The sequence below is a fragment of the Pelodiscus sinensis genome, chromosome 22 (genome assembly GCF_049634645.1).
Source record: "Pelodiscus sinensis isolate JC-2024 chromosome 22, ASM4963464v1, whole genome shotgun sequence".
In the NCBI taxonomy this organism is placed as follows: Eukaryota; Metazoa; Chordata; order Testudines; family Trionychidae; genus Pelodiscus; species Pelodiscus sinensis.
This window is the reverse complement of record NC_134732.1, coordinates 19,069,409-19,096,289: the sequence shown is the minus strand read 5'-3', so window position 1 is coordinate 19,096,289 and position 26,881 is coordinate 19,069,409. Positions and strand designations below refer to the sequence as shown.

Genomic DNA, 26,881 nt, shown 5'->3' with positions numbered 1-26,881 from the left:
GTGCATTAAGATCAGCTGTCTCATACTCTGGAAGGTGTTGAGCACCCGACACTCCTACAGAAGAGATATCTCTAAAAGCACGTAACTAAACAGGTGGGAGGAAATGTTTGCACTTATTGGGAATCCGGGGATGGAAAGGTGCAAAGTGCATGTAGCTGAGCATGAAAAGCGGCCAGAAATGCCCACCATCCCTAGTGTAATGAAAAACACCAGCTTTTTGCCAAAGGAAATGAAGTCAATGTGATAGTAGAAGTGGCGTTGCTGTGCTCCTGATTCTGTTCTTTTCATGCCTTGGCATAGATTATGTTAATTTCTACAAAATAAAGTTGAGAACCATTAGCTCAAATACGCCCTGTGTCTACCAAACTACTGCCTTTTTCTTTGCCTTTGCTAACTTGCACACAACACACAGCATGATAACTAGAGATTGCATAGGGACATAAGCCTAACAGAATGGATCCGTTTAGTTTCCTGCAGAATGTATCAATGCCTCGTAATTCCCAGGAAAGTGCAAAACATTAGCCCTGGATTCTAATGTGGAATTTTACACACTGAACTTTGAGGAGAAATTTCTTCCTGCATCACTAACATTTCTTCCTGGCCAGTGAATCCGTATGGTAATTAAATCAACATATGTACCCCCAAAGAAGATTCATAACTGAAGGCTTTGTCATGACCAACATCTCTTGCATACATGAGCCATCTTCTAAAGATCTGCCTGATGCTAGGATAGCTTTGACAGACCCACTTTGTGTTTTAGCATGTACGGTCATGGAGAAAGAGAATTCTGGACCAATGTGAAATCTAACTGCATATTACGCATGCAGGGATAAACTCATTCCCATGTAGAGAGACTGAATAAGGCCTATGCACCTCTTAAGCTTCATCTAAGACCTGGAAATAGGGCTTATGTTGGACTTAAGCAGTGCAGAGACCTTGTGCACCTTGCTTCAGAGGGGCAGATTTCACCCCAAAAGCTAGCGAACCTGTTAATAATATAGGTCTCATCAACATAGCACGACTGCTGAGATCTATTACCTCACAGTTGTGGAGGGGAGGGAGGTTATGAATTTGAAAATATAGGTCTCTGACCATGTTTTATGTAGCAGTCTTACCTTTTCACCTTTAGGACCCGAATCTCCCTTAAGACCAGGTAAGCCGGGTGGACCCTTTAAAGAAAATGAAAGAAGAGGAAACTCAGATTAAAAAGGCAAGTTTCTGTATATAAGTAACCCAAACCCACATGGACTATAAAGACGTACCAGTGGGCCTGGAGGACCATCAGGACCTGGAGAGCCGGGGAGCCCTTGTTCACCCTGTAAAACAATGCAATTCACTCAGACTAGGCTTTCATAGCAGAGGTTGTCCAAAGGTGAAAACTTGGATCCAAGCCCCCCAAACTTTCAGGAAGTTCAAATCACTTTACCCATTCATATGTGAACTCTTTGGCTTGGGCCCATCTCTAGAAAACGTGATTAATTCTATAACCCTTATTAAGCTTACACACACACACACACACACACACACACACACTCACACACAGAGTCTGGGTGCAAAGGCTACTGAATCCAGATGTCTTTCTAGCAACTTTATGGAGTTTTGAATCAAGTCTCCTGAAATTAAACTAAACAAATCGAAACACAAAGCCAAATCTTTCTTTGCTCCTAAGTGGCAAGGAGAGTTTTGCCTAAGTGCACCAAAGAAACTAAACTTAATAGCACTTTGCCTAAGTCTCTTTTGAAACTGGGATGCAGAATTTTAGAAAATTTACCTTACAGCTTCTTAAACCTTCAATAAAAAATTAAAACCAAACACACACAATTTCCCTTGACTTGGGAATCATTAAAAAAGGGATAGCTAATAAGACAGAAAATATCTTATTTCCTCTCTATAAATCTATGATATTCCTGCATCTTGAATAATGTGTTCATATGTGGTCACCTCATCTCAAAAAAGATATAATGGAATTGGAAAAGGTTCAGAAAAGGGCAATAAAATTATGAGAGGTATGGAACAGCTGCCACATGAGATCAATACAAATTGGGCTGTGTCTAGATTACATTCCTCTGTCGAAAGAGGGATGTAAATTAGGCACTTCGAAATTGCAAATGAAGCCAGGATTAGAATTTCCCACGCTTCATTTGCATAATCATGTAATGGTGCTCTTTCAAAAACATGCTATTTCAAAAGTAAAACTGCAGTCTAGATGTGGTTCTTTTGAAAAGGGAAGGCTTTTTTGAAAGATCCCGTAAATCACATTTTTGAAAGAGCACCATTATGTGATTATGCAAATGAAGAGCAGGAAATTCAAATCCCGGCTGTCGAAAGAGGGATATAATCTAGGCATACCCTTGGACTTTTCAGGTTGGAAAAGGATGACTAAGGGAGGATATGATAGAGGACTATAAAATCATGTGGAAAAAGTGGATAAGGAAAAGTTATTTACTTCTTCCCCTAACGAAAGAACTAGGGCTCATCAAATGAAATGAATAGCCAGCAGGTTTAAAACAACAAAAGGAAATATTTCTTCATACAGTACACAGCCATCCTGTGGAACTCCTTGCCAAAGGATGTTGTGAAAGCCAAGACTTTAACAGGGTTCAAAAAGGAGACCGATAAATTCATGAAGGATGGGTCCATCAATGGCTATTAGCCAGGATGGGTAGGAATGGGGTCCCCCTGTTTGTCAGGGCAGCGAATGGGCAGGTAATGGATCACTAGATGATTCTCTGTTCTGTTGATTCCCTCTTGGGTACCCAACATTGGCCATTGCCAAAAGACAAGATACTGGGCTAGAGAAGCCTTTGGTCTGACTCAGTCTGGCTGTCCATATGTTCTTATGACTTCCTTGTCCCCACCATAAGTAAAATAAATACCAACCCACCCATCCTTCCCACCCTAAAACTCAGCTAAAAGCATGGAAAAGAAGAGATTTGAACTCTATTGGATCACGTGGGGTTGGGGGAGTGAACACTAAGGTCATGGCCCCTCTCCTAAAATCACCCAGGCATCAGACATTGAAGTCTAGGAGTTCTGTGGCCCACCTATAATGGTGCATAGGGTGAAAGGCATCCTTTATGAGAGATGCTTTATTGTAACGCCTGGTCACTATTCCTGTTGAAAAACTTGCTGGGGCTACCCCCAGTTTTGAAATACTCACCACTGGGCCAGGTATTCCTCGAAGACCGTCGGGACCAGGTTTCCCCGGAGCTCCCTGGGGACCTACTGGACCTGTCTTCCCAGGAGGTCCCTCCAAACCAGATTCACCCTGATGGCAAGCAACAAAGAGATCTAGTTTGTAATTGGGCCCAAACTAATTGCAGTTCACCAGACCTAGTGTGACAAATGCATCTCCCTCCCTATGTTTCTGTCTTGCAGTGAGGTGCTTTTCCTGCCACACCCCCTTCTCTAGTGCAACACTGAAAGCCAAATCCTGGAGTTGCTTTTCCATGTCCATTGGTTTATTGACCAACACGAAGAAGCATTGCTTAGGCTGTAAGTTCCACCATCTTTGGGTTCTGTGTTTGTACGGCACCTAAGATAATAGTCTAACACTAGGGCTCTAGGGTGCAAGCCATAACTAATATTTACAAGTTTGGGAGCCATCAAAAAGGTATGAATAAAGACATTACCTGGCTAGCACACTACCTTCCACATCCTAATGACTTAACCAAATAAACAATAGGTATTTAAGAATAATTTGCACCTCCTCTATCAGTTTCTTGTAACTTGAACACTCTAATTCATGATTTTCCCTTTTCTTTCCCCCCACATCTCCCATTTATTTTTGGATCTGGATTTTTAATACTCCAGTCATCTGAAGAAGTGGGTTGTATCCATGAAAGCGTATGTTACCATCGATGTGTTTTGTTAGTCTTTAAGGTGCTGCTAGACTATTTGTTGTTTTTCAAGTTTTTCCAGTAATAATAATGTAACTTACAATGCCATTTTCAACACTACTCTAAATTGGGCACAATATGAAGTTAATCATTGTCTGAGAATACCATCGTCTTGTCTATACAGTGACAGTCAGTTCTTTCTACACGTTTGAAGAGGTGCTACATAGCAAGAGCATCATTAACTTTTTTTAAAAACGAATATAGTTGTAGCAAAACGTCTTGTTATAAAAAAATAGCAGACATAACATAATACTGGAGTGTTGATCTCATTTCAGCAATTTTTCCTCTTAAATAGAGCAGATATTGATTTAATCAACACACATTCATCCCTTACCTTGGCTCCTTTCTCTCCTTGTCTTCCTTCAGGACCCGCTGGGCCGGGAGGACCCTGGTCAAAACATAAAACGGAAGCATTATCGTCTTGGATCAATGCTCGCCTGGAACGACTTGGGTGGTATTTTCAGAGATACTGTAAACAAGGAGGGAAATAACAAGGCGGCTATCTGCCAATGGCCTGAATAAACAACACCCTTATAAATTAGCCCTCTACCTTTTGATAGAAAAATCCTGAAATAGGATGGGGGAGCCAAATGTTTCACCTCATTTTATACTGGTTACCATAGAATTCAATAGGCACCTTTCCATTCCCGTCCATACGCTTTGGATTTAGCTCTAACCATCTTTAAGTGCTCCCAACAAACAATGTTATATCAGTATGTGACTTTTCAGACATTTTGTTCTTAGCTGCAGAAAATAAATGGTTCTGTGTTACTGATTCAGATTATTGGAGTGCTCCCATGTATGTACACAAGGCACTCATGGGCATACATTTCTGGAGGTGCTTCAAGGCCAGATTCCAGTGTCTTGTGGACTACAAGATTAATAAACTCTTTGCTTGCTCCTGTTTGCAAGGTCACTCCACAAACAGACAGGCAAATGCAGATCAAGATATTCCTGTAGCAATTGTTTTCAGTGTATATCATTTTTACGGATCAGTTTGCATACAGGCCAAAACTCCAGCTGGTGTGAACAGGCGCTGTGTCCACTGACTTTTGCCCATTTGCATCTGTGGAGGCTCTGGCCCCAAGTTTGCATACATCAGTGTAGCAATATGGCAAGGTTGTGAGGGGAATGACAAATATTGCCATGCAAAGCAGGTGTTTACCATTTGATCAGAACTTTAAGAACTCTGTTGATTGGACAAAGCCTGCTCAAATTAAAGCATAATGATGATACTTATTTCTGAAGTCTCATTAATATGTACATGAAACCACATTCTAAAAATAATTAACTTACCCTCTTCCCTGGGGGACCTGATGGGCCTGGTTCGCCAGTTGGGCCAGGAGATCCCTAGGTTAAAAGTGGAAGAACATAACTCAGAATTGCCACATGACTTGAAAAAGAAACAGACCACAGGTCTAACATGTGACCTGACCGATCCTACTTTGCAGTAGGATTAAGAATAGGCAGGCAATGCAAGGTCTGCCATCTAATCAGAGAAGCTGGTATCTCACTTGATCCCATCTTATGATGTAAGACCGAAAGAGTGAGGTGAAATATAATAGAAATCTTAAAATGAATAAAAGGAAACACTCAAGCTATATAGGTGGCAGCTGGGATCCCGTATATCATTGCAGCCGGACTGAGAAGTGTGGAAGAGATTTGCAGAGCAAAAATGGAAGTCAGAAACTTGGCTCCCAGTAGAGGTCAATGGGAGTTGGGTGCATAACTGTTATTTGGCCCTTTCAAAATCTCACCCTGCATTTCCACATTTCTAATGATCTGGACAAAGATTAGACCTAGGAACCAGGAGTAGCCGAAGGTGAATACTATGCTCCTAATCCCTAACAGATCTTGTATACCAGAATATACTTACTGTCTGACCAGGTTCACCATCATCTCCTTTGTCACCTGAGGGACCATCTTGACCCTAGTGAGGAGGAAAAGGAGTTTTATTTTCACTAAGACCTGCCCTTCTCCAATCCAGGCTGAAAGCAGTTCATCCTGACTGCATCTCTGAGATCATTTCGGAATGGTTGGCACTTACAGCTGGGCCAGGTTCTCCAGGGGGACCCGGGTCGCCAGGAAAACCAACGGGACCCTGGAAAAGAATCAGAATAGCCCCCGTCAGCTGCAGTCTAGCTATCAGAGCACTGTAAAGCAGCCTATCTCTTTTGTTCCAGACACAACTGAAGGAGCTACTGGACACAGCAAAGTGTTGAGCTGTAAAGCTTGGACATTAAAGTTCAGATCCCCCAAACCGAAGGGACTGTGGATCTTGAGTTTTGGACCATGCCACCATACATGGAGACAAGGTGGTATGTTCAGTTTGGGGTCCAAATTTCTGAAAAGTGCAGGAGTGTTACTATACAATGCAGGGATGTAAATACCCATTAAAACAATTAACCAGTTAAATAATATAATTGTAATCGTTTAACCCATTAACTCCTGGCCCACCAGGGCTGCAGTCCCATTGTCTCTGCGGTGTAGGGGTCCTGCCTGCCAGGCACACCAGGGACTGATCCAAGGTGACCCGCCGCGGCCGGGATCCCACTGGCTGACCCACCATGGACTGGGGGCTGTTCCAGACCAACCTGACACAGGCAGGGAGATGTTTCAGGTCTGCCCTGCCAGCCGGCCCTCCGTGGCTGGTTGTCCACTGGCATTTGAAGAAATCCAGTTAACCAGTTACCCAATAAACATTCTGTTAAGCCTAATGCTTACTGGGTAACTGGTTAACCAGTTAACCTTTTACATCCCCCATATAATCTTTGGGTTAGTCCATTGTAAATATGGGGCAAGTCATAAGAACTCTCCCGAAGTCTAAGACTGTTTGGTGCTGGTTTGCTTAATTAAGGATCATCACTGAAGTTTGGATTCAGACATGAAGTGGGAAGAGCCTTGGAAAGGAGGCTGATACCTGGGAGGTTGGAATAACCTGCAGCAGCATCATAGAATATGAAGATAGAATGTGATAAAACTCAACTGTCAGTCTATTTAAAATACCATTTAAAATCACTTTTCGTTGCCCCAGGTCTACGGCCCACGTAAATCAACAGTGTTCTACTGAAGCCAATGGAGCAAGCTGTATTTGTGCCAGCTGAGTTTCTGGCTTCTTGTGTAGAAAATCTTTCACACAGGGAACATCACAAAGCATTTGATGCCTGTACAATGCCTGCGGAATACATTACATGACATCCGGAATGGGGTTCAGACATGAACAGGGCACAGACCTCATATGCACACAAGCAAATTTCATTCTAATGTGGAAAAAGGGCTGACCATTCCAGTATTACCTGAATAGCCTAGAAGCTAGGGCTATTGCTCCTTAAAATCCCAGTGGAATTGGTTTGAACTTGGGCACCACTAGACAATTTGGTTCATTTGACTGGTAAGCCATCTCAACTTCCCTGAGCATCTTTGGAACACGGCTTCCAAATCGAACCCTCCGTTCAACGCTCTTTCTAAACGATGGACTACTTACAGGGCTGCCTTTTGGCCCATCATCACCTGGTGGACCTTTTGGGCCAGGAGGACCAGCTGCGCCAGAGGGGCCTGCTTCTCCCTTTTCGCCTCTTTCTCCTTTAGGACCCTGTAGGGAAAACAAGATTTCCCGTTATGTAGAGAAAATGCTGGTGTTATTTGTTTTATAAGTTCAGTTACACTGCTCAGGATACCTGGAGATTATTTATTATAAATACCTCCTGCTCCAAATAATTAGATGGCCCCTGTGTTACTCTTACAAAGGCCTGGAGAACTTTTATTTCACAGCTGTTCTTTTAGTTAAACATACATAGCACGGCAAGGCCTGCCTTCTGTAAGCTGCAGCAAACCGCAGTCTGTTCTGCCTTCTGCCGTGCATGTCCTTCCTTCCAAAATGGAGGATGAATTCCATCTCTGCATCCTTACCCATTAATGACCATTATTAACATAGCACCCTTCAGAAACCTCAAACTCCAACCCCTTCAGACAAAGCCTGGGGAAAGGCAGGCCCAAAAAACCTTAGGCCAGGGCTACACTAGAGCTGGAAGGTCGGGTTAAGGTACGCAATGCCAGCTACGTGGAATATGTAGCTGGAGTCCGCTTACCTTAAGCTAAACTTTGCGCCATCTTCACAGAGGGAGGTCAACAGGAGCAAATGCTCTGGTCAGCTTTCCTTACTCCTTGTGACTACGAGGAGTACCGGTGTAGACTGGAGCTGCTCTCAACATCCATTTAGCCGGTCTTAATTAGACCCGCTAAATTGAATGCCAGAATATTGATCTCCAGCATGGCAAGTGAAGATGTGGCCTTAGATTTTCAGAGAGCATTGGGTGGGGGGGAATTTCATTGGCCATATACATGCTTCACAAAGGCTCTAGAGAGAAAGGAAACCCTCTACAAGAAGGGTGGACAAATACCGGCCTGCAGACTGGATCTGGTTCCTTAGGGTTAGTCCCTAGTGGGCCACTGCCCCTATATTTACCTGCACTTCTGCAGTTATGGGCGACTGTAGTTCCTGTTGGCCATGGATCAACGTTCCCAGCCAAGGAGAGCTGTGGGAAGTGATGTCCTAATCGGCGCCCCCTCCCACAGCTCCCATTGACCAGGAACAGCGATCCACAGCCAATGGGAGCTACAATCGGCAACAGTGGCCTGCCAGGGGCTAACCCTGGTGAACCACCGTGGTTTTATTGCCCACCCCTGTTCTACATGCAGATGCATGATCCTGATTATCTGAATATTTCTACCAAGTCTGACCACGTGCCTGGGAAAGTCCTTGTAAAACAAGAATGCCACGTGTCGGTCAAAAAAAGGAAGCCCATGGAGCTTTCAAGACAATTCACACTCGTGGGGTCAAACTCTCCTTAATGGGCAGGACCATCGTATTAGTGACTCTGCCTTGCTATTGCTCTAAAGCACGAATCCTGTTGAATTTCAGTTAAAATCACAATACACATATATTTGAAGAAAATGTACCACTTACCAGGGGACCACCCTCTCCTGGAAGACCAGGCTCACCAGATTCACCAGGTTCACCCTACAGATCAGAACAAGGGGAGAGGGGAGAGATCACATGGTTATATTGATACTGATAGCACCCTGTGGAGGAGGATGTAGAATATTGTCCTTCAATGCACAGCAAGTGTCATTTCCAGCTGGTCAGTAAATAACTAAGCAAACGTCTGGAAAATCTGGGAAAGAGAACTTGTGGTCATCTGCCTGTCCACCTGGCTCCTAATACACTTAAAATGTAGCGATTTCCCAACCATCTCTAGTTAAAGTATTGTTTAAAATTAATACTGATCACCCGCTTGTATGGGCCTGTCATGGGTTATATTCTTGCCCGGTCATGGACTCGATTCTGAGAGGTGCTGAATGTCTTCATACCTCCCACGGCCTTCAATGGAAGAAGAGGGTTCTCAACACTTCATAGAAGCACTCTGAACCATTCTGGATTGATCCCCATTATGTTTCTCTGCAGTAAGATCAGCCTGTTCATATTTTTCAGTGTTAGTACGTGTATCAGTTAGTGATGTTCAATACTGATTAGTTGAATAGTTGATTAACCGCATGAATTCTTCTCGGTTACTCGACTATTCTATGGTTCACGGGGGCAGGGCCGGCAGCCAGTGCGCTCCGGCTCCACTCCCAGGATGCCCATCCTGCTGCTCCATGCGGCTGCCATCTGTATCAGCTCCCCTCGTGGTCCAGCTGCCTGTCACCCCACGCTGCAGCTTCTGATACAGAAGCAGCAGCTCAGGGTGGCAGCAGCCCCTGTCGCGGGGAGGGAGGAGCGGGAGGGAGCTGGAACTGAGCCAGGCTGCTGGCCAGCCTGCTGAACAATTTACCGGTGGGGGGGAAACAGGGGAAAATGTGTGTAGTCGATAGCATTAACCTATAAGCTTTTGCTTATTGGTTAATCAACTACACCATGGGTTCCCAAACTGGGGGGCATGAAGAAATTCCAGAGGGGGTGTGAGGCGACCCAACTCCCCACCCCGCATCAAACCCCCTCCAAGAAAGAGCCCGGTCTGTTCATCTGTTCAGGTGTCCGTTGGAACATGAAAACAGGCTGGAGCAGACTTCAAAATGGCCACCTTAAAAGGGCAATGCTTGATTTTACTGCTATTTTTATTTTTTGGTCCTGGTTAGATCCTTTTTTTTTTTTCCTCAACAAGTTTTGCTCATGTTTTTTGGGGGGTGGGCATGAGGGTTTCTCAAAAATCAAAAAGGGGGCGTGATGCCGTAAAGTTTGGGAACCACTGAGCTACACTATTCTATCCCTAGAATAGTACATGCATTTTTTTTGAGTGGGAGGCATTTCCCTTTATTTTCTTGACAGCAACAAAAAAAAAGGTCAGACATTTAAAAAAAATTTAACAGGCCACGTAATTGAGAAGAAATCAGGTTATAAAATGTCAATGGATGGCTGAATATCAACCTGATTTTTCAGTGGGGAAAAGAATCAAGTGTATTTAGAGCTGATAGAAGCTCCCCAGCAGACAGCTATAAAAGGCATCTTCCGCATATACAACAAGGAAACACAGCATAATCATACCTGTGCCAGCTTCCTCACAGTGTCCCTATGTCGGAACCCAGACTGCACAGTGATATCCAAAAGTGCATTTCAATTTCCATGACAATGACAGCCTTGGATTCTCTAACAAGACCACCAGCAGTAATGTCTCTTAGTACCCACTGGGATGGCAGTTCTTGCTCTCCTGTCCAGTAGGAACTGGAGAGATTCCCAGGATATGTCTAGACTGCATCCCTCTGTCAACAGAGGGATGCAGATTAGGCAGGTCGACATTGCAAACGAAGCGGGGATTTAAATATCCCGTGCTTAATTTGCATAAAAATGGCCACCATTTTTGCTGACTCAGCACTTTGTTGGCAAACAGCAGCAGTCTAGAGCGGGATCTGTCGAGAAAGAAAGCCTTTTTCGACAGATCCTGTAAACCTCCTTTCAGTCTAGACATACCCCTATCGATATCAGTCCAGTTTTCACATGGCAAAACTGTCAGTCACGACCAAGCAAGGCTGGATGTGAAGGAGATGTTTGGAACACCTAGTCCATATTCATTACCAATGGACAGAGCTTCCTACGGCCCTTCTTCATTTTAAACAGTTGTGGGTATGTTAATGGAGAACTTGCTGGTTAACAAAGCATCTGGATAACACGAGTACCCCAGCTCAAGTCGCAGGCCAGTTTCCACAGACGTCCACAGCAAGCCTCCCAGTGGATTTCACTGGAAACAGCATGACGCCTTGCTTAGCATGCTTTACCTTCTCTCCTACAGCTCCAGGATTTCCTATTCCACCAGGAGGACCTTGAGGACCATCTGCTCCTGGAGGTCCGGATGGACCTCTGGGCCCAGGGGGACCGGGTGGACCCTACAAGAAAGGAGAGGCATAAGACATCAGTAGACAATACATTTTTTGTAACAGACGATATTAATGATGAAACTCTTGAGGAATCGCTTACCATTTGTCCGACATCACCTGTTTCTCCCTTCTCGCCAGGTGGTCCAGGCAAACCCTGTGGAGATGTGGGTATATGGGACATTTTTAGTGGGTTACATCACAAATGCAATATGGAGATTCACAACCCCAAATATATCATGCCATTGGAAATTACCTGCAAGCCCACGGGGCCTGGGGGACCAGGGAAACCTCTTGGACCTTCATCACCTTTCTGACCAAAGAGACCTTGTTGTCCTCTCGGACCTGGCTCCCCATCAGCTCCCTAGGGGAAAGAGTGGCTTTGTTTAATTATAGATATATATTATATTTTGGGCCCGTATCCCCATCTTCCATTGCAGTCAATGGCAAAGGCCTCACTTTTCTCAATGGGTGCAAGCTTGGTTAATAATTAATTATTAATAATAGCTAGAATACTCACAGCTGGACCTGGTTGGCCAAGTGGACCTTGTGGGCCGGTAGGACCTGGTGGACCCTGTTCAGAAAAAGATGTTCAATGGGATATTTAGCAATAGGGACTAAAAGACTCTTATTATTGTCAGACATGGCACCACATTACCTTTCGTGAACAAAATCTAAGACTGATCTCACCAAAATTCTACATTGTTGAAAACAAATACAAGAGAAAGGGCCTAATTCGGCTCTCCCATGCACCAGTGTCAATCGATATGATGTCCATGGAATCACACCGCTGCAATCAAGAACGAGTAGGAAAGGAATCACACCCTTGGATCATTTTTACTATATATTGCAAACCAATTAGGGAACGGAAATCTTTCGGGAAAGCAAGGAACAGAGTTATGTATTATTGTATAATATAATGTGTGGCCAAGAGTTATAACACTACCTCAGAAAACTGAGTCAGTGAAAGATAAAGGTGGCGTGCTAACCACTCAAGGGACAGTGAATGTCAATGCTAGGGCTGTTCTCACAATTTTTCCTCTGCCCCCCCAATATCTATGCCCTACAATATGGTTTTAGCTCTATAATTACTTGTTATTTCTCCAATAATATAAAATAATGCCATAGTATTTTTAACCCATGTGAAGCATCTTTATCTTTCCTGGAAATGTTAACTGGTAGGGGAACATTTTAGAATGATATGAACTGAAAAGAGGGGTTTCTAAATGAATATGTAATTTCAATTAGTGGGGCTACTCCTGTTGTAGTAATGATGGGACTGTTTCCACAGTGGAAATAAAGGGGCATTATATGAGATCATTGGAACATATGCCACTGGAAGACAGTCCACTGGATTTTTCTTTTTACTGTCCAGTCATCATCTTTTTTGCCACTTTCTTATTTGGGGCTGGTGACTTTTTAGTCTTATTCCATAATACGTGACTCTATGCCACACTGTTAGGTCTCTCTGAGGCCATGTTTCCAATTACTGGAGAATCGACACTCTGGTGATTGATCCTTCAGGGTTCAATTTAGAGGGTCTAGTAAAGACCCACTAAATTGAATGTTGAGGGCACCCCTGTTGGCAGCTGGTACTCCTCGCAGTTGTGAGGCATAAGGGAAGTCAATAGGGGTATTTCTCCCATCGACCTCTCGCTGTGGGGCCTCCCCCAAAAATTGGTGCAAGGTACTTTGGCTCCAGCTATGCAACTGTAGCTGCAATTGCGTATTTTGTACCAATTTTCTCCACTAGCGTAGACCTGGACTGAGATTCGCTGATATGATGTCCACGTACTGAACTTTCATCTCCCCTTTTGTCATCCTCTATCCCCAGTCATTGCAAGCTCTCAGCACTTTGCCAGACAAGCTCATACCAATATAGGCTAGTCTCCCTCATTACAACCCCAGTTTGTTTCTTCACACTCCTTTGACACCTCAATATCTTCATTTCCATGATGGACAGATTTCCCTCTTTGTAGCTGGCCAAGTCTCTGTTCCATCCATTAAAATGGGTCAAATTACAGTTTTTATATATGCTACTTTTTAACCTTTCCTTCCCCCCCCCCCCCCCATTATAAAGATGTGTGTAAAAAAAGAGGGGATAAATAACAGGAAATTAAAATTAAATACTTAGTTTTATATTTCCATCAAATAATGGAAAAAAATCATCTTACATAGGTCCCACCAGACTGGCTACTGCCAAAGACATTGTCTAGGACAAACGCAGATGCATGCCAAAAGGAACTGAAATACAAACAGGGTTTTTAAAATAAAGTTCCAAGTTACCTGTTCGCCTTTGTCACCCTTGCTTCCTTTCTGGCCGGGTTCTCCAATCTCACCCTGTCGGACACAAACGTGTACAAATCAGTCCAGAGCTCAGTGACGATTTGTGTGCATCTGTCTAGTCAAATGACATCTCCCCCCACATTCTAGCATGTTAGCGGCCTGATCCTGGAGAAGCCGACTCACATAGACCGTCCCAGGGGACTTATGGGAAGGGAGGCAGGATCAGGTCTCCAGGGTGCAATTATAGTTTCAAAACCTTTTTTGAAAGCTTTTCTCAGCTGTTGATAGATACCAAAAGTATCATTATGCTAACCGTGTTGGGCGAGAAAGTGAAGGGCATATTTACATACTAACCATCTCTGAATAGCCTGTTGTCCAAAGGGGCTTATTGTAGGTGGAGAGGGAATGTAATTAATTTTGGAAAAGTTAGCAAACTGGAGCAATGCCAAGTAGAATAGGCTCACGGGAGGGTAGCGGATTGAAACTTAGTACATAGCGTTGTTGATGAGGAACAGAATCCAGCCAATTCTGTCTCAGCTCTGCTGACTCTGCAGGGCTAATGGGATGTAAAAAGCAGTAAATAAACGAATGATGTCACTAAGTGGAGCGGATCTGACTCTGAATACACAGAAGGAACAGGTCTGCCAAATGGGAAGGGGCCATTTTGCATGGGGGCTTCTGGGAGTAGATACGCACATAAACGATTTTTCTCACCTTATCCCCGTCTTCTCCTGGTGGGCCAACAGGACCTGCTGGGCCTGGGAGTCCAACCGGACCTTGAATACCATCCCGGCCGGCTGGGCCTTGTGGACCTTTCTCACCCTGGAGGTACCAGGAATAGGCATGTTAAACAGCATTCTCCTCCACCCGCTGATTCTAGCACAAAATCCCATTAACTTCACTGCTTATCACCAACCAACAACCCTTGATTGTATTTGCATGCATAGAATAGAACCGGTATCTGGCAGACATGTTATAGGTCGATAAGGCTCACTGTCATACGCCAGCTGTAATTTCCACCTCAAAAGATAAAGAAAGGAAGAAAAGTGTCTGACTATGAACACAAAGATGTTGCTGCTGTAACAGTTTATCGCGACTCCTCTAGACTGTCTTTTTCTCTCCGTGATGAACAAAACGTATTGAATCAGTTCTCATTCCCAAGAGCCAAATCTTATTGACACTAATGTCTATTCTAATTAATGAAGAGAAAATGCTATCTCTAGATAGCCCAAATAGACCAAATCCCCCTCTTTCTTCACGGCAGGTTGCATTGCACCTCTCTAAACCAGGACTCTCTGGTGTGGCAACCTGCTGGCCCATGGATGTTCCAGGATTAGATTGTCCCTGCATATTGCAGAGTTTGGGGAGGGGAAGCTGGTGTGATGCAGGGGGGAGGGTGGGAGCCTGGTGCATAGTCCTGCTGGGCTGTGGAGGGGGGCGGGAGCCGGGAAGCCCGATGCATGGCTCAGATGCGCTGCCTGGAGGCTGGGAGCTGGCATGTGTCTCAGCTGGGCTGAGGGGGTGGGGTGGGGGGCAGAGGGAGGCCAGGAAGCCTGGTATGTGACTGAGCTGTGAGGCCCAGTGGGGCAGCAGGTTAGGGGGGTTGGGCTAGTAGTGGGGGAAGGGCAAAAATTACCTCCCCGGGTCTGGCAAAATTCCTCATCAGGCACCAGTCAGGTCCTGAGGGTGCTGGACTAGGGAGGTACAACCTGTACCAGGGCCAATGACTACAGCCCTGTGCAGATGCAAAATTTTGTATCTACATCTCCATCTGCCAAAAATGAGCTGTGGAGACCAGTGGATATATATAGTGGATATGCACAAATTTGCAGGGGCCTAGATACGAAATTGATATCTGCCTCCGTTATCTGCCTCCGTTATCTGATACCCACAGATATGAAGTGGATATCTGCTGATTTGCAGGGCTCTATCAATGCTCTGTTCTCTCACTGAAAATACCTGAAGTGAATAGGCAACCACTGCTGGCCTCCTGCTTAAGTATTTATAGTTTTGCATCCTTGAGACAAAAGTCATCTATTGAATCCGCTGTTGTTCATATGAGCTGAAGAGTTAATGTTCTCCACTTCCCTAGCACAGCATTTAATTGTATCTGAATCCCACTGCAAATGATTAGATGCCAGATAAATTGCCTACTCAGCTCTCCCTTAATACATTATACATCCACTTTTCAGCACAGATGTTCATAAAGCAGTTTCAGAAGGAGATTCTTGCCTCAGGACTAGCTGCTAACGCTTTCAATAAGCCATCAAATGCAGGAATCAGTGGGAAAAAATTACCTTTAATAACACAAATAAATCAACACAAATGTTCTACCTCAGTCTGAAATCTCTAGGGCCTGCATTTGGCCATTTCGCTGTATGTAAGGCTGACTGAGATGGCCATGATGCAAAAGCAATCAGTGATATACATCTGCACAGCAACTCGGGCAAGAAGATGCACAGAGCTCTGCTTTCAAATCATGACACACACACACTACTCTGTTCTCACATGGCACGGCTACACTCCAGGGAAGGTTGACACTGCTGCAGTTGATCTTCTGGAGTTCGATTTAGCAGGTGTAGTATAGACCCACTAGATCAAACTCAGATGGTGTCCCCGTTGGTGCTGGCTTCCTACTCCTCCCAACCTACCCAAGTAATGTAGACCAGGCCATAGGGCATGATATCTGACATATTCCTGCACAGTGAAAGAGCTGCCAGTTTGCTCGGGCCTGGGGATGCACCAAGTAATATAATGAAGGAGAAAGGCTCTTTCATTTCAGGGATCCATCTATGTACCCACTTTCCCACCCATCTAGCAAGTAGATGGTTATGCTGAGGCCCAATGCCGTAGGGTCTCAGTAAATCCCTATTCCTGAGTGTTTCCCGCTCCACACTGACTCACAGAAAAGTGCAATTTTTGACCCACAACTCAACATTTGACATCAACGGGGGCTATTTTAAACTTTTCATCAGCCACCGTTACTGTGATGTCATATATTTATGACTAGAAAATTTACCAGGCACTGCTTGGGTCCTTAACTGAAATAATTTATATGTTTCTTCATTTAAATCCTAGCTCTGGGGTGAGGCTGGGGATGAAAGGGTCAGTATGTAGGCTACCCCAGGGAGCCCTCTGTCACCTCAGCTGCTTGGGCCCAGAAGAGAAATGCCTGTTCATGGCTGCTGCAGCTGCAGCGGATACAACCAGGGGAGAAGTGCATGTGGGGCTGGGGGACAGACACACAGACAAGCTCTCTGAAATATCTAGTAGATAGCTGTCCCTTTCTTCACCTGTCCCCTTGCTGCCCCCTTGTGGTCATTCTACAGCATAACTGTCCCTGCTAGCAGACCCCCCCCCCCTTTCTGTTTTATGAGAAACGAATCCCATTCTAAGCACCTCCCATCATCCCGGCACAACCAAAGCCTGACCTTGCTTTAGGTTATGGTGAAAGGAAGCTGCCTACCAACCGTGGAAATCCTAGCTCTTAACATGTAGGAGCAGTTCTTGAACAAACAGAGTCAGACAGACAGACAAAGATGCATTCTGGACAGCACAAGTCTATGGGTTTCAGATCTCATGGCACCACCAGGCATTTCAGGATGACCACTAAACGTACAAGACACATTGCAGGAGAAAGATCTGGCCTACAAGACAATACGGCTAAGGAATTTTAGACTATGCTTGGCCACATTTTTCATAACAAAACCAGCTGCTGCTACTTTCATTGCCTACCTAGATCTTTTCATGGCAGATAGGTCCATCCATGGCTATTGGCCAAGATGGTCAGGGAGGTAACCCTATGCTCTAGGGGTGTGTCTAGAATACAGGTTTTTTTTAAAAAAGTGGCCTTTTTTCGAAAAAGCTTTCCCTGCATCTAGACTGCTGCCGCATTCTTTCAAAAGTAAATTGAAAGAATGCGGCAGTTTTTTTGACCGCGGAAAACCTCGTTTTATGAGGAAGAACACCCTTTTTTCGAAAGTGCTCTTTCAAAAAAAGGCGCTGCGTAATGCAAACTGTGCTTCTTCAAAAGAGAGCATCCAGACTGCCTGGGTGCTCTCTGTTGAAAAAGCGGCTTGCTTTTTCGAAAGCACTGGTTGTAGTCTAGATGCTCTTTTTCGAAAGAGGCTTTTTCAAAAGTATCTTTCGAAAAAATCTCTTTCAAAAGAGGCTTGCAGTCTAGACGTAGTCTATGTGTCCCTAGTCTCTGATTGCCACAAACTGGGACTAGATGACAGAAGATGGCTAACTCAGTGACTGCCTGCTCTTGTTCATTCTCTCAGACACACATGGCATGGACCACTGTCAGAACACAGGCTATTGGGCTACCTGAACCATTGGTTTGATCCAGTGTGACCATTCTTATGTTCTACCTACAACGCCACTATCATAAGGTGACTTATTCAATACTGTATTACACACAATTTTGTTTAAGGTGTATTAACCCCATTTAGGCCTGTGTTTATCTGAACAAACATTGGCAGTGCTGCACTGTTTTGCAGATTGCAACAATTATTTTCCTCTTTTTTCAGGTTCAGACTCAAAGGGTATGTCTACACTTGCACCCTCTTTCGCGAGAGGGATGCAAATGAAGACATTCGAAATTGCAAATGAAGCCGGGATTTAAATATCTCATGCTTCATTTGCATATTCACGTTATGGCGCTATTTCAAAATAACAGATGCTGTTAAGACACGGTTATTTTGAGAGAAAATCCTTCTCTCGAAATAACTGGTAAACCTCATTGTATGAGGAATAAGGGTTATTTCGAGACAAGGGTTTTCTCTCGAAATAACCGCAACTTATCAGCATCTGTTATTTCAAAATAGCGCTATTTCGAAATAGCGCCAAAACGCGAATATGCAAATGAAGCACGGGATATTTAAATCTCAGCTTCATTTGCAATTTCAAATGTCTTCATTTGCATCCCTCTCTCGAAAATGGGTGCAAATGTAGACATACCCAAATAGAAGAGCTGATTTTTTCCCCTGAAGGTCTTAAAAGAGAAGGAAATGCAAAAACACAAGGAAAAGGGAAGAGGGGAAAAAAAATCTATATTGAAGATTCAGTGGTTTAATTTGCATCTGCAATGCTGAGAGTGAAACAAACTGTCCAGTAGCCCTTGCTATGCCTGCTTTTCCCCAGGAAGAGCTATGCCCTGCCATTTCAACCTTCACCACCTGTTTTGACAATCGAGTCACTACACTCTCCCTGTCTGCCTGAAGTTTCCGACCTTTGGACCACGTATACCTTCTGTAGAACAGACATTCAACAAGGTGTTGCAAGATCATGTTCCCACTGCAGGGCTCACCTGTAGCATCAGTCTACCATAGTTCAGACAAGCAAAGAGACACAGAATACTTCTAGTTGCAGTGGGGGAAGCCTCGGTTGGATATTAGGAAAAACTATTTCCCGAAGAGGGTGTGGAAGCGCTGGGATGGGTTCCCTATGGAGGGGGTGGAATCTGCACCCCTAGAGGTTTTTAAATCCCAGCTTAACAAAGCCCTGGCTGGGATGATGTAGTTGGGGTTGGTCCTGCTTTGGGCAGGGGGCTGGATGCAATGAACTCTTCCAGCCCTAGAATTCTGTGAGTCTATGATTCTACATTAGGGATTGGATTTTCAAAAGCAGTTAATGCCAGTGTAGCTTTAAGTCAATGACAAAACCCTCATTGATTCCATCGGAGACCTACTTCTCCAGTCTAATGAAAGCAATTGTTCATGAGGTTTCCCTAATGCAACTTGCTGGGAGGGGAAAGTGTCTGCCTTTCTCTTCCACTTGTGTTTGCCTCGCTTGTTTATTCTTACTCACGGAACAGACAGTGACAGTTCTGCTGCCTCCGCTTACAATGGCAAAATCTACCCATCCCCATACACGGGGATTTTTATTTGAAGAGCTGGCAAGACTGCGGACAAAAGAAAACACCCTGACTTTCAGCTAGTGTGGAGTTATCCAAGATTCACTATGCACATGCCTCTCCTCCTGTTTGAGATTGAGAAAATAGCAAAAGAACCAGCTGGCACTTACTACATCTTCCAGAATACAACCTTAGAGAAGTCCCTCCTTGGGAAGCAGTGCAATAGGTCGGTTAGATTTCTTTTTGTGGAACTGCCACAGATCAAAACATCTTTGCTGCCTTCAGGAAAGCTAAATGCACCTGGGGTTTTAGGAGATGGGCTAAGTGGCTCAGAGAAAATGCCAAGAACAAAGAATCAGAACATTTGCCCCAACTGTGCCTCCCACGGAGTTATTGTGCCTAGACACACAGACATACATACACAGAGAGGCATATTTCACCCGCTCCAGTTAGCATGGGTACAATACTTACAGGGGCACCCTTTTCACCAGCGGGGCCCGGAGGTCCTTGGGGCCCAGGTCTTCCTGGTAAACCAATTGGGCCAGCTGCGCCAGCTGGACCTCTCTCCCCAGGAGAACCCTGTTGGTGTGAAAGGAGAATGGAACAGTCGTTAGACATCACAAGTATGAAAAGAGAAGAGGGAGAAAAAATTAAAACAATTAGGATTTAGAAAATGTATTAAGTACAGAATTCAGCAGGTAAAAGAGAGAGCACGATGGGGTAACTGCCACGTAATGATCCTGCGTTCTAAGCCAGAGGGATCCTGAATATTTTTATTTTAATTAAAACCACTGGAATGGCGGGTTTCTTTCTCGGGACGGCATGGGAGTTCAGTTGCTGGGGGCATATTATCAGCGCTTGAAACGAGAGCACAAGTCACTGCTAAGGTAATAGAGCAATACATTTTAAGGATGAATAGTTTCTTCTGAAAAGGGAATCTCAGCTGGGACAGCTTTCAATGGGCAAAAATCTGGCTTTGCTTAAGCTGGTGACTTAGGCCTGGTCTACAATAAACATCAGATCAGCCTAGCTACCTAGATAAAGTGCTAGATAAATTCACGGAAGTTAGGTCCGTCAATGTCTGTTGGCCAGGATGGGTAGAAATGGCATCCCTTGTCTCTGTTTGTCAGAGGCTGGAAATGGAAGACAGGGGAAAGATCACTTGATAGTTCCCTATTCTGTTCAATCCCTCTTTGGCACCTGGCATTGGCCACTGTCGGAAAACAGGACACTGGGCTAGATGGACCTTGATTTGACCCAGTAGAGCCATTATGTTTTTATGTACCTTGCTCAGGGCTGTGAAAAATACCACGCCCTGTGCAACTGTTAGGTTGACTTAACTTTTATTGTAGATGTAAGAATTCTTCCATTGATCTAGCACCGGCTTCTTGGAGAGGTGGATTATCTACATTAATGGATAAAGCCCTTCCTTCAATGTCAGAAGTATCTACAGCACTGCTGTGACAGGGTTGCAGTGCCATCGCTGCACCCGCAGTCGATAACGTGTAGACACACCTTCAGAAACTAAAGGCTCAATCTTCATGTTGCCAATGCCCCGAGCCATCTCATCTCTTCAGTACACCAAGCATGGTCAATAGAATTTTGGGTAGCGATCGAGCTCTTACGGATGTGTCTTGTAAATTAAAGTGCTACACAAACATTTAGCACTAAAAGGAAAGATGGGTAACTTCTCATGAACAGCGACTAAGCCTCGGTAGTTACTTATTAGTCTTCTAATGTGTTAGGTAGTGCCAATAAATGACGAAGAGCCAATACTTACTGCTGGGCCTGGTGGACCAGGGGGACCTTCATTGCCTTTCAGCCCAAGAGATCCCTGCAACCAAAACGAGAGAAGAAACAGTGTTATTCAGTACTCTATCTTGCATCACATAATGCTATTTATTGCATCCCCCCAGAGGAGCTTTTACTTACAACTGGGCCAGGGAGACCTCTTTCTCCAGGGAAACCTCTTAAGCCAGGAGGTCCATCTTTTCCTGGAAGACCGGCAGGTCCTGGGTCACCCTGCATTGGGAAAGTTCAGTCGGTTAGAATCTTTGGAATCGGTAAAAGCTCGGCTCCTTTTGCCAGGTTCTAATAATACACAAACACTGAGCTTTCAACTCTGGTCTCATCTCTTCATCCGTCCAGCCGAGGTCAACCCTACAGGATCAACCGATCAGCAGCATGTCACACTCACTTCTTGCTAAACATGAACAGCACTTAAAAACTTGCAACAGAAGCCAGAGATGGGGTAGAGCTGCAGAGCTCTGAGACAGGGTTGGATGGGGAATCTGTATTTTGAAGGCCTGTGTTCTTCAAGGGTCGGGCATGTTCAGATCTCTAGTTCTGGCTCAGCTCGTTTTCAAGAGAGGTGTGAATGGTGACATTCGGATCTAGGTTCAGCTTCAGCCACTCTGAAGTTCAGAGGCGATGGAGGGCAGTTCAGTTTGGGGTTTCTGGCTTGGCCTCCTCCCAACTCCGTGTAAACAGAAACGTCACACTAGATGGTTTGCTCACAATGGGGGATGCTCTCAGATCCAATAAAGCACTGACAATGCAAATCTCAGGCCTTTTAGCTTGAACTCCCTAGTCTGCACCTGCAGTCAATTGCTAGAGATGCATGCATTTCACCAGTCTCAGTGGAAGATAGGACTCATCCCTGACAAAACGAAAGCAGTGCCTCTGAAAATTAACCTCTCTGTGTTGCCCCATCAGTCCCCCAAGAGTCACTCCTTACTCAGAAAGAACACACAGGCCAGATTCTAACCATGACTGGCCCTCTCCTCCCTTCCCGTGGCCTGAACATCATGCTCCAATGCACACCTGAGCACTGAATGAACTATGAAGTCAGATCAAATGCTGCGACAACGTACCTTGGTTCCTTCCTTTCCAGCCAGGCCAGGTAGACCCTGCTCACCTGGTGGACCCGGTGGACCTGGATGCCCGCGCTCACCCATTGGGCCCGTCTCTCCGGTAGGACCCTAAGAGACGCGCGAGAGATATGGAGGGGAAAGTTTAATACCAGAGAGACAAAGAACAAGCAAAGTCTGTAGACCAGTGAAGGTCATTGACAGCTCTCCCCACCCACCCCTTTGATGGGCAGCCCTTTTCTGCCCACTTGCTAATACCCACCCCCAACAGAGGCACGAGGCCTGGGCATGCTGCTAAGCTGACTGGCACAGAATACTGCCCAAGAGAGAGGCCAGTTTCCAGCAACCTCACTGACTCTTAGGACCATCCCCGTTAAATCAGGCAACTCTCACTCTTGACTGAAAGACTGCGCACGCCGGGGCCCAAGCACGGCTTAGCTGTGAAAACATCGACCCCACTTCAGACTCTTCTACAGGTTGGACCTCTTAAAACCAGGACTCTGGTCTGGCAACATCTGTGGCATTGGTCCAGCAGGATTGCGGATGTTTCTGGACCAGAGAGTCCCGGCAGCTATTGGGTGGCAGGAGGGCTTGTGCCTGGGGACGGGAGTCCAGCCAGGGCTGGCAGCAGTGGGGCCAGCAGCCTGGGAGGAGCCAATAGGAGTGAAGCTGGTTGCTAGGAGCACGGTTGGGGTGTGTAGCCTGAACAGAGTGGGTGGGAATGGGGTAGGCAGCCCAGCTGGGCCCAGGAGCTAGAAGTGGAGCTGGTCCTGGGATCCAGAAGCCAGTGCCAGAAGCAGAGCCAGGCACGGGGGCTGGATTTGACCTCATCTTGTCCGGCAAATTCTTTCATTTGGGACTGGTCGGGTCCTGAGGGTGCTGGACCAGGGAGGGCTGACCTGGTCAGCAATGTTTTAGGGGGAGGCCAGAACCGTGAGCCCATAGCTTTCTGCGAATAGAAACAATTTCCTTGGTGTTCTTCAATAAAAACAGACAAACCGACAGTACAAACAGACGAACGGCTGCCACTTGTCGTTCAGTAAAGCAGCAGTTCCATTCTGCAGGCAAAGAACATCGAAACAAGGGCACTAAAAGGTCACCCTATTCATTCAGGCCACCTGTACCATCCCAAACTGAAAACCTTCCTATCAAATGCATGGAGCATTCCTCTTGGAGACAATATTAACTAAGTCAGAGGGGTCACACCAGAGCCATGTCTTATTGCTCCGGTACTGATGTTAGAAATGAAACGTCAGGGAGACTCACACATCTCCCACGTGGCTTTGCTCAGCTCTAGTATTTTTATTGACCATAATGGACAGCTCTCTCTCCATGGCTTGTTTCGCTTACATACATATCTTGCACTGTTGTCCAAATAAGGAAAGTGTGTTCTATCTAAACTCCCGCTTGACATTTCAACTGGATACAGAATTTTCTTCACTTCAGGGTCCTAACAGCGTCACTGCCGACTGTTAACAAGACACGCAGTTTTACTTCACAGGAGACTTCCTTCCAGTGAGGGATACAACTGCACCTCTGTATAGCCTGTTAGGTGTGTTAGGACCCTTTGGAGTGAAAGTAGTTGTATAAACGGGAGACGTTGTTATTATACTGAAGCATTTACTGGAGAGTTTCCAAAGTGAACTGTAACAAGCCATGTCTTTCTTGTACTAGGCCTCAATAATTGATTAACTTTGTGACTACATGAGATCGTTATTGATCACCTGAGCACTATACATGGAGACTAATGGTGATGAACATGGTGTAACCAGCGACATAGAACAGAACACGACAGAGTAATTATCCTGGAATTTCTGTCATAGGGGCAATTCTGATGTGAAAAAAATGTTGGTTGGTGGTAATTAGTCTTTTCATTGTGGTATTTGATAACGTACGAACCATACCAAACCATGTATTTACTTTGAATTTTACCATGTAATTGTAAGGGGATTTTATGTCTCTTGATAAATTGCGGAGTGGCACTTAATTGAATGATAAACACTAATGCTGCGTTTCTGCATATTACATTGATTCTACTTAGTAGAGCCAAATGTAATTGGCACCCACTCTGCTTTATGGTTTAGAAGATGGAGATAATCATGTATCTGCCCTGTAATATTGCCATTAATCTGAAAGGACATGTTAATTACCAGGTAATTAAATAGCAAGCACTTCCCCGGTCAGCAAAGCAAGGAGAATTTGTATATGCTCTGTCCCCATTCATTCTAAAACTGCAGCAATAAAATGACACAATAGAGACTGATCCTCATAGATGTATTTAAGTAGGTGGCTACTCTGACTTCACTAGGGCTACATGGCTTTTGCAGACTCTGGCAACATTTAAGAATACATTGAATAGTGATATATTGCCTTAGGATGACATTTCACCGCACTATTGCATTACCATGAAATGTACCAGTGTAGCCATATACTATGTAGCCATTCAATGTTGCTTTTAACGTTTGGTTACTGAAACACTTATAACTTGGCTCCAGGCAAAGGTCTAATATAACTGGAGGAGCAATGCCAAGTGGGCCAAATTTCAGTTAAGTGATCGTACCTTAATTGTGATCGTACCCTAATTTTTAAGCCAGTGTAATTCGACTGATTTCCTTAGCATTACCCGATTTACACCATTCTTACGGAGATCAGAGCCAGGACCTTGACTCTCAGTGAGACGGTGGCAAATCTCTAGCTGTTTCACTGAGCAGGAGAGCACAATGACTTCCCATGAAGATTTTTCTAAAACATCTGCCCAGAGAGATGCCTTGACAGCTTGGCCCATGAGTGGATGTTTCAGGTATTGAGAACACAAATCCAAAAAGAGTGCTTTGGCTGTTCACAACTGTCTCTGGCCAGGAACAGGCCAAATACCTATTGCCGTTCCATAGCTCCCTTTAAAACTCTCAGTCTTTGTCTGTATGTTCTACTCATCGTCCTAGAGGCTAAGCTAAACTAGAGTGTCGCAAGTCCAATATGAATTGTCAGGCCCACTGACGGAGGTGGAGGGGGGGGGGGAAATGGGGCACCTAATCTGGAGCCCAGCAGTTCAAAAGGACCTGGAGTTCCCAGCTGTTGCTGCCATGACTGCAGCAGCGATGGTGGCCAGAGTCCTGGGCCCTTTAAATTATCCTGGGCAGTGCTGGAGGGATGGTGGGAGGCTAGCCTCCAGCTCCGCCCCTTCTGCCTGAGGCCCCACCCCTTCCAGAAATGCAGGGCTGCCCCCCACCTTACCCAGGCACCAAGCAATTCTGTCGGCCTCCTTATGGTTTGCCAGCAAGTCCGAGCAAGGGAGGACCGCCATAAAGGCTGCATTTACATCTTACCTGTGGGCCTACAACACCTGGAGGGCCTGGAGGACCTGTCTTGCCTTGGAAACCCTGTTTTAAAAAGAAAAATGAATCACGATTAGCCATAAAACATAGTAATACATGAATGACGGCATGCCACTTGACAGGACCAAGCCCAGCATGCTCTGACCAAACTTACTAGCAACTATAAAAAATGGTACTCCTCAAAAGACAAATAAAAGGAGGAAATCAAATGGGAGAGGGGATAGATCCTTCTGTTTATTTACAGAGGCAAAAACAAAACAAAGAACTTATTATCAAAACCTTCCCACGGAGGCTGTGATTCCTAAGGGAAATACTGGGAAAGGACCTAGATGTTTATCTAGCAGACTATCAATGGGCATAAATCACAGCAAAGGTTTTAATTGCAATGGTGCTATGTTAATTACCCCATCTGAGGATCTGGCCATATATACTGGGACAAGGTCAGGCCAGAGGCCTACAGGAGAGGGATAGAAGGGAAACAGATTAGCCCTTGATTACATAAGTCCCTGTTCCTAGGGTAGACTAACAAGGACTGATCCAGAACCAGCAGGAACCTGCTCGAATCAATCAGAGCAATCAGGCCAATTAAAACACCTGGAATCAGACGAAAGAGAGTCAGATTAATCAGAACGCCTAGGAACCAATTGAGAACCAGTTGAGACTAGTTTAAAAAGATTTCTCTTCTTTCTGTTAGCTTAGTGTGAGGAAGGCATTGACGAGAGAAACTGTTGTTGAGCTTCTGGAGGAGAAAGTGTAAGCAGATACCAGCAGGAATAACCTGTGGTAAGGGAAGTGCTGGGGAAGCGGCCCAGAGATTCATAATTGTCAAGCAGTTGTTACTAAAGACATTACAGACAGCTGCTATTACAGGGTCCCTGGGATGGAACCCAGAGTAGGTGGTGGGCCCAGTCCCCCCCAACATGGAAAAAACTGGCTTAGTGATAGGGGTTTGTCCTGCCATGGTCCACTTAGCAGGGCCACAGAAACGATGAAGTTGGGTTTCTCCTCATTTCCCCCTGCTGGCCAATGATGAGAGTAGCTCAACAGATATCAGGCGGGAGTCTAAATGGAAGTCTGCTGTGAGCCTCTGAGGCAAGTCATCCTCCTGAGAGCGCGGGATCCACTCAGCTCGAGGAGGAGCTTTGTCACAATATATATTTGTAAACCACTTCTCACAGAGCGTGTGAATCTGGAGGAGCTATTCAAAAGGAAATCTTTACCTGCCATAGTATTAACATGGGAGATTATTAATGGTGAAGGAATGTTAAA

General features: G+C 45.0%; 1 protein-coding gene across 2 annotated transcripts in view; it reads right to left on the bottom strand.

The window, feature by feature from the left end:
* COL5A1 (collagen type V alpha 1 chain) overlaps positions 1-26,881 on the bottom strand; it is a 319,312-nt gene that overhangs the window by 29,369 nt on the left and 263,062 nt on the right. For both annotated transcript variants that reach the window (XM_075905279.1, XM_075905278.1), the window contains exons 38-57: positions 25,604-25,657; positions 22,281-22,388; positions 21,340-21,429; positions 21,188-21,241; positions 19,879-19,986; positions 14,265-14,372; positions 13,551-13,604; positions 11,785-11,838; positions 11,521-11,628; positions 11,368-11,421; positions 11,169-11,276; positions 8,866-8,919; positions 7,384-7,491; positions 5,947-6,000; positions 5,776-5,829; positions 5,196-5,249; positions 4,234-4,287; positions 3,161-3,268; positions 1,263-1,316; positions 1,116-1,169 (exon numbers count right to left, since the gene is read on the bottom strand). In XM_075905279.1, coding sequence (XP_075761394.1) covers positions 1,116-1,169; positions 1,263-1,316; positions 3,161-3,268; positions 4,234-4,287; positions 5,196-5,249; positions 5,776-5,829; positions 5,947-6,000; positions 7,384-7,491; positions 8,866-8,919; positions 11,169-11,276; positions 11,368-11,421; positions 11,521-11,628; positions 11,785-11,838; positions 13,551-13,604; positions 14,265-14,372; positions 19,879-19,986; positions 21,188-21,241; positions 21,340-21,429; positions 22,281-22,388; positions 25,604-25,657 — 1,494 coding nt within the window. The remainder of the gene's footprint in view (positions 1-1,115; positions 1,170-1,262; positions 1,317-3,160; positions 3,269-4,233; positions 4,288-5,195; positions 5,250-5,775; positions 5,830-5,946; positions 6,001-7,383; positions 7,492-8,865; positions 8,920-11,168; positions 11,277-11,367; positions 11,422-11,520; positions 11,629-11,784; positions 11,839-13,550; positions 13,605-14,264; positions 14,373-19,878; positions 19,987-21,187; positions 21,242-21,339; positions 21,430-22,280; positions 22,389-25,603; positions 25,658-26,881) is intronic.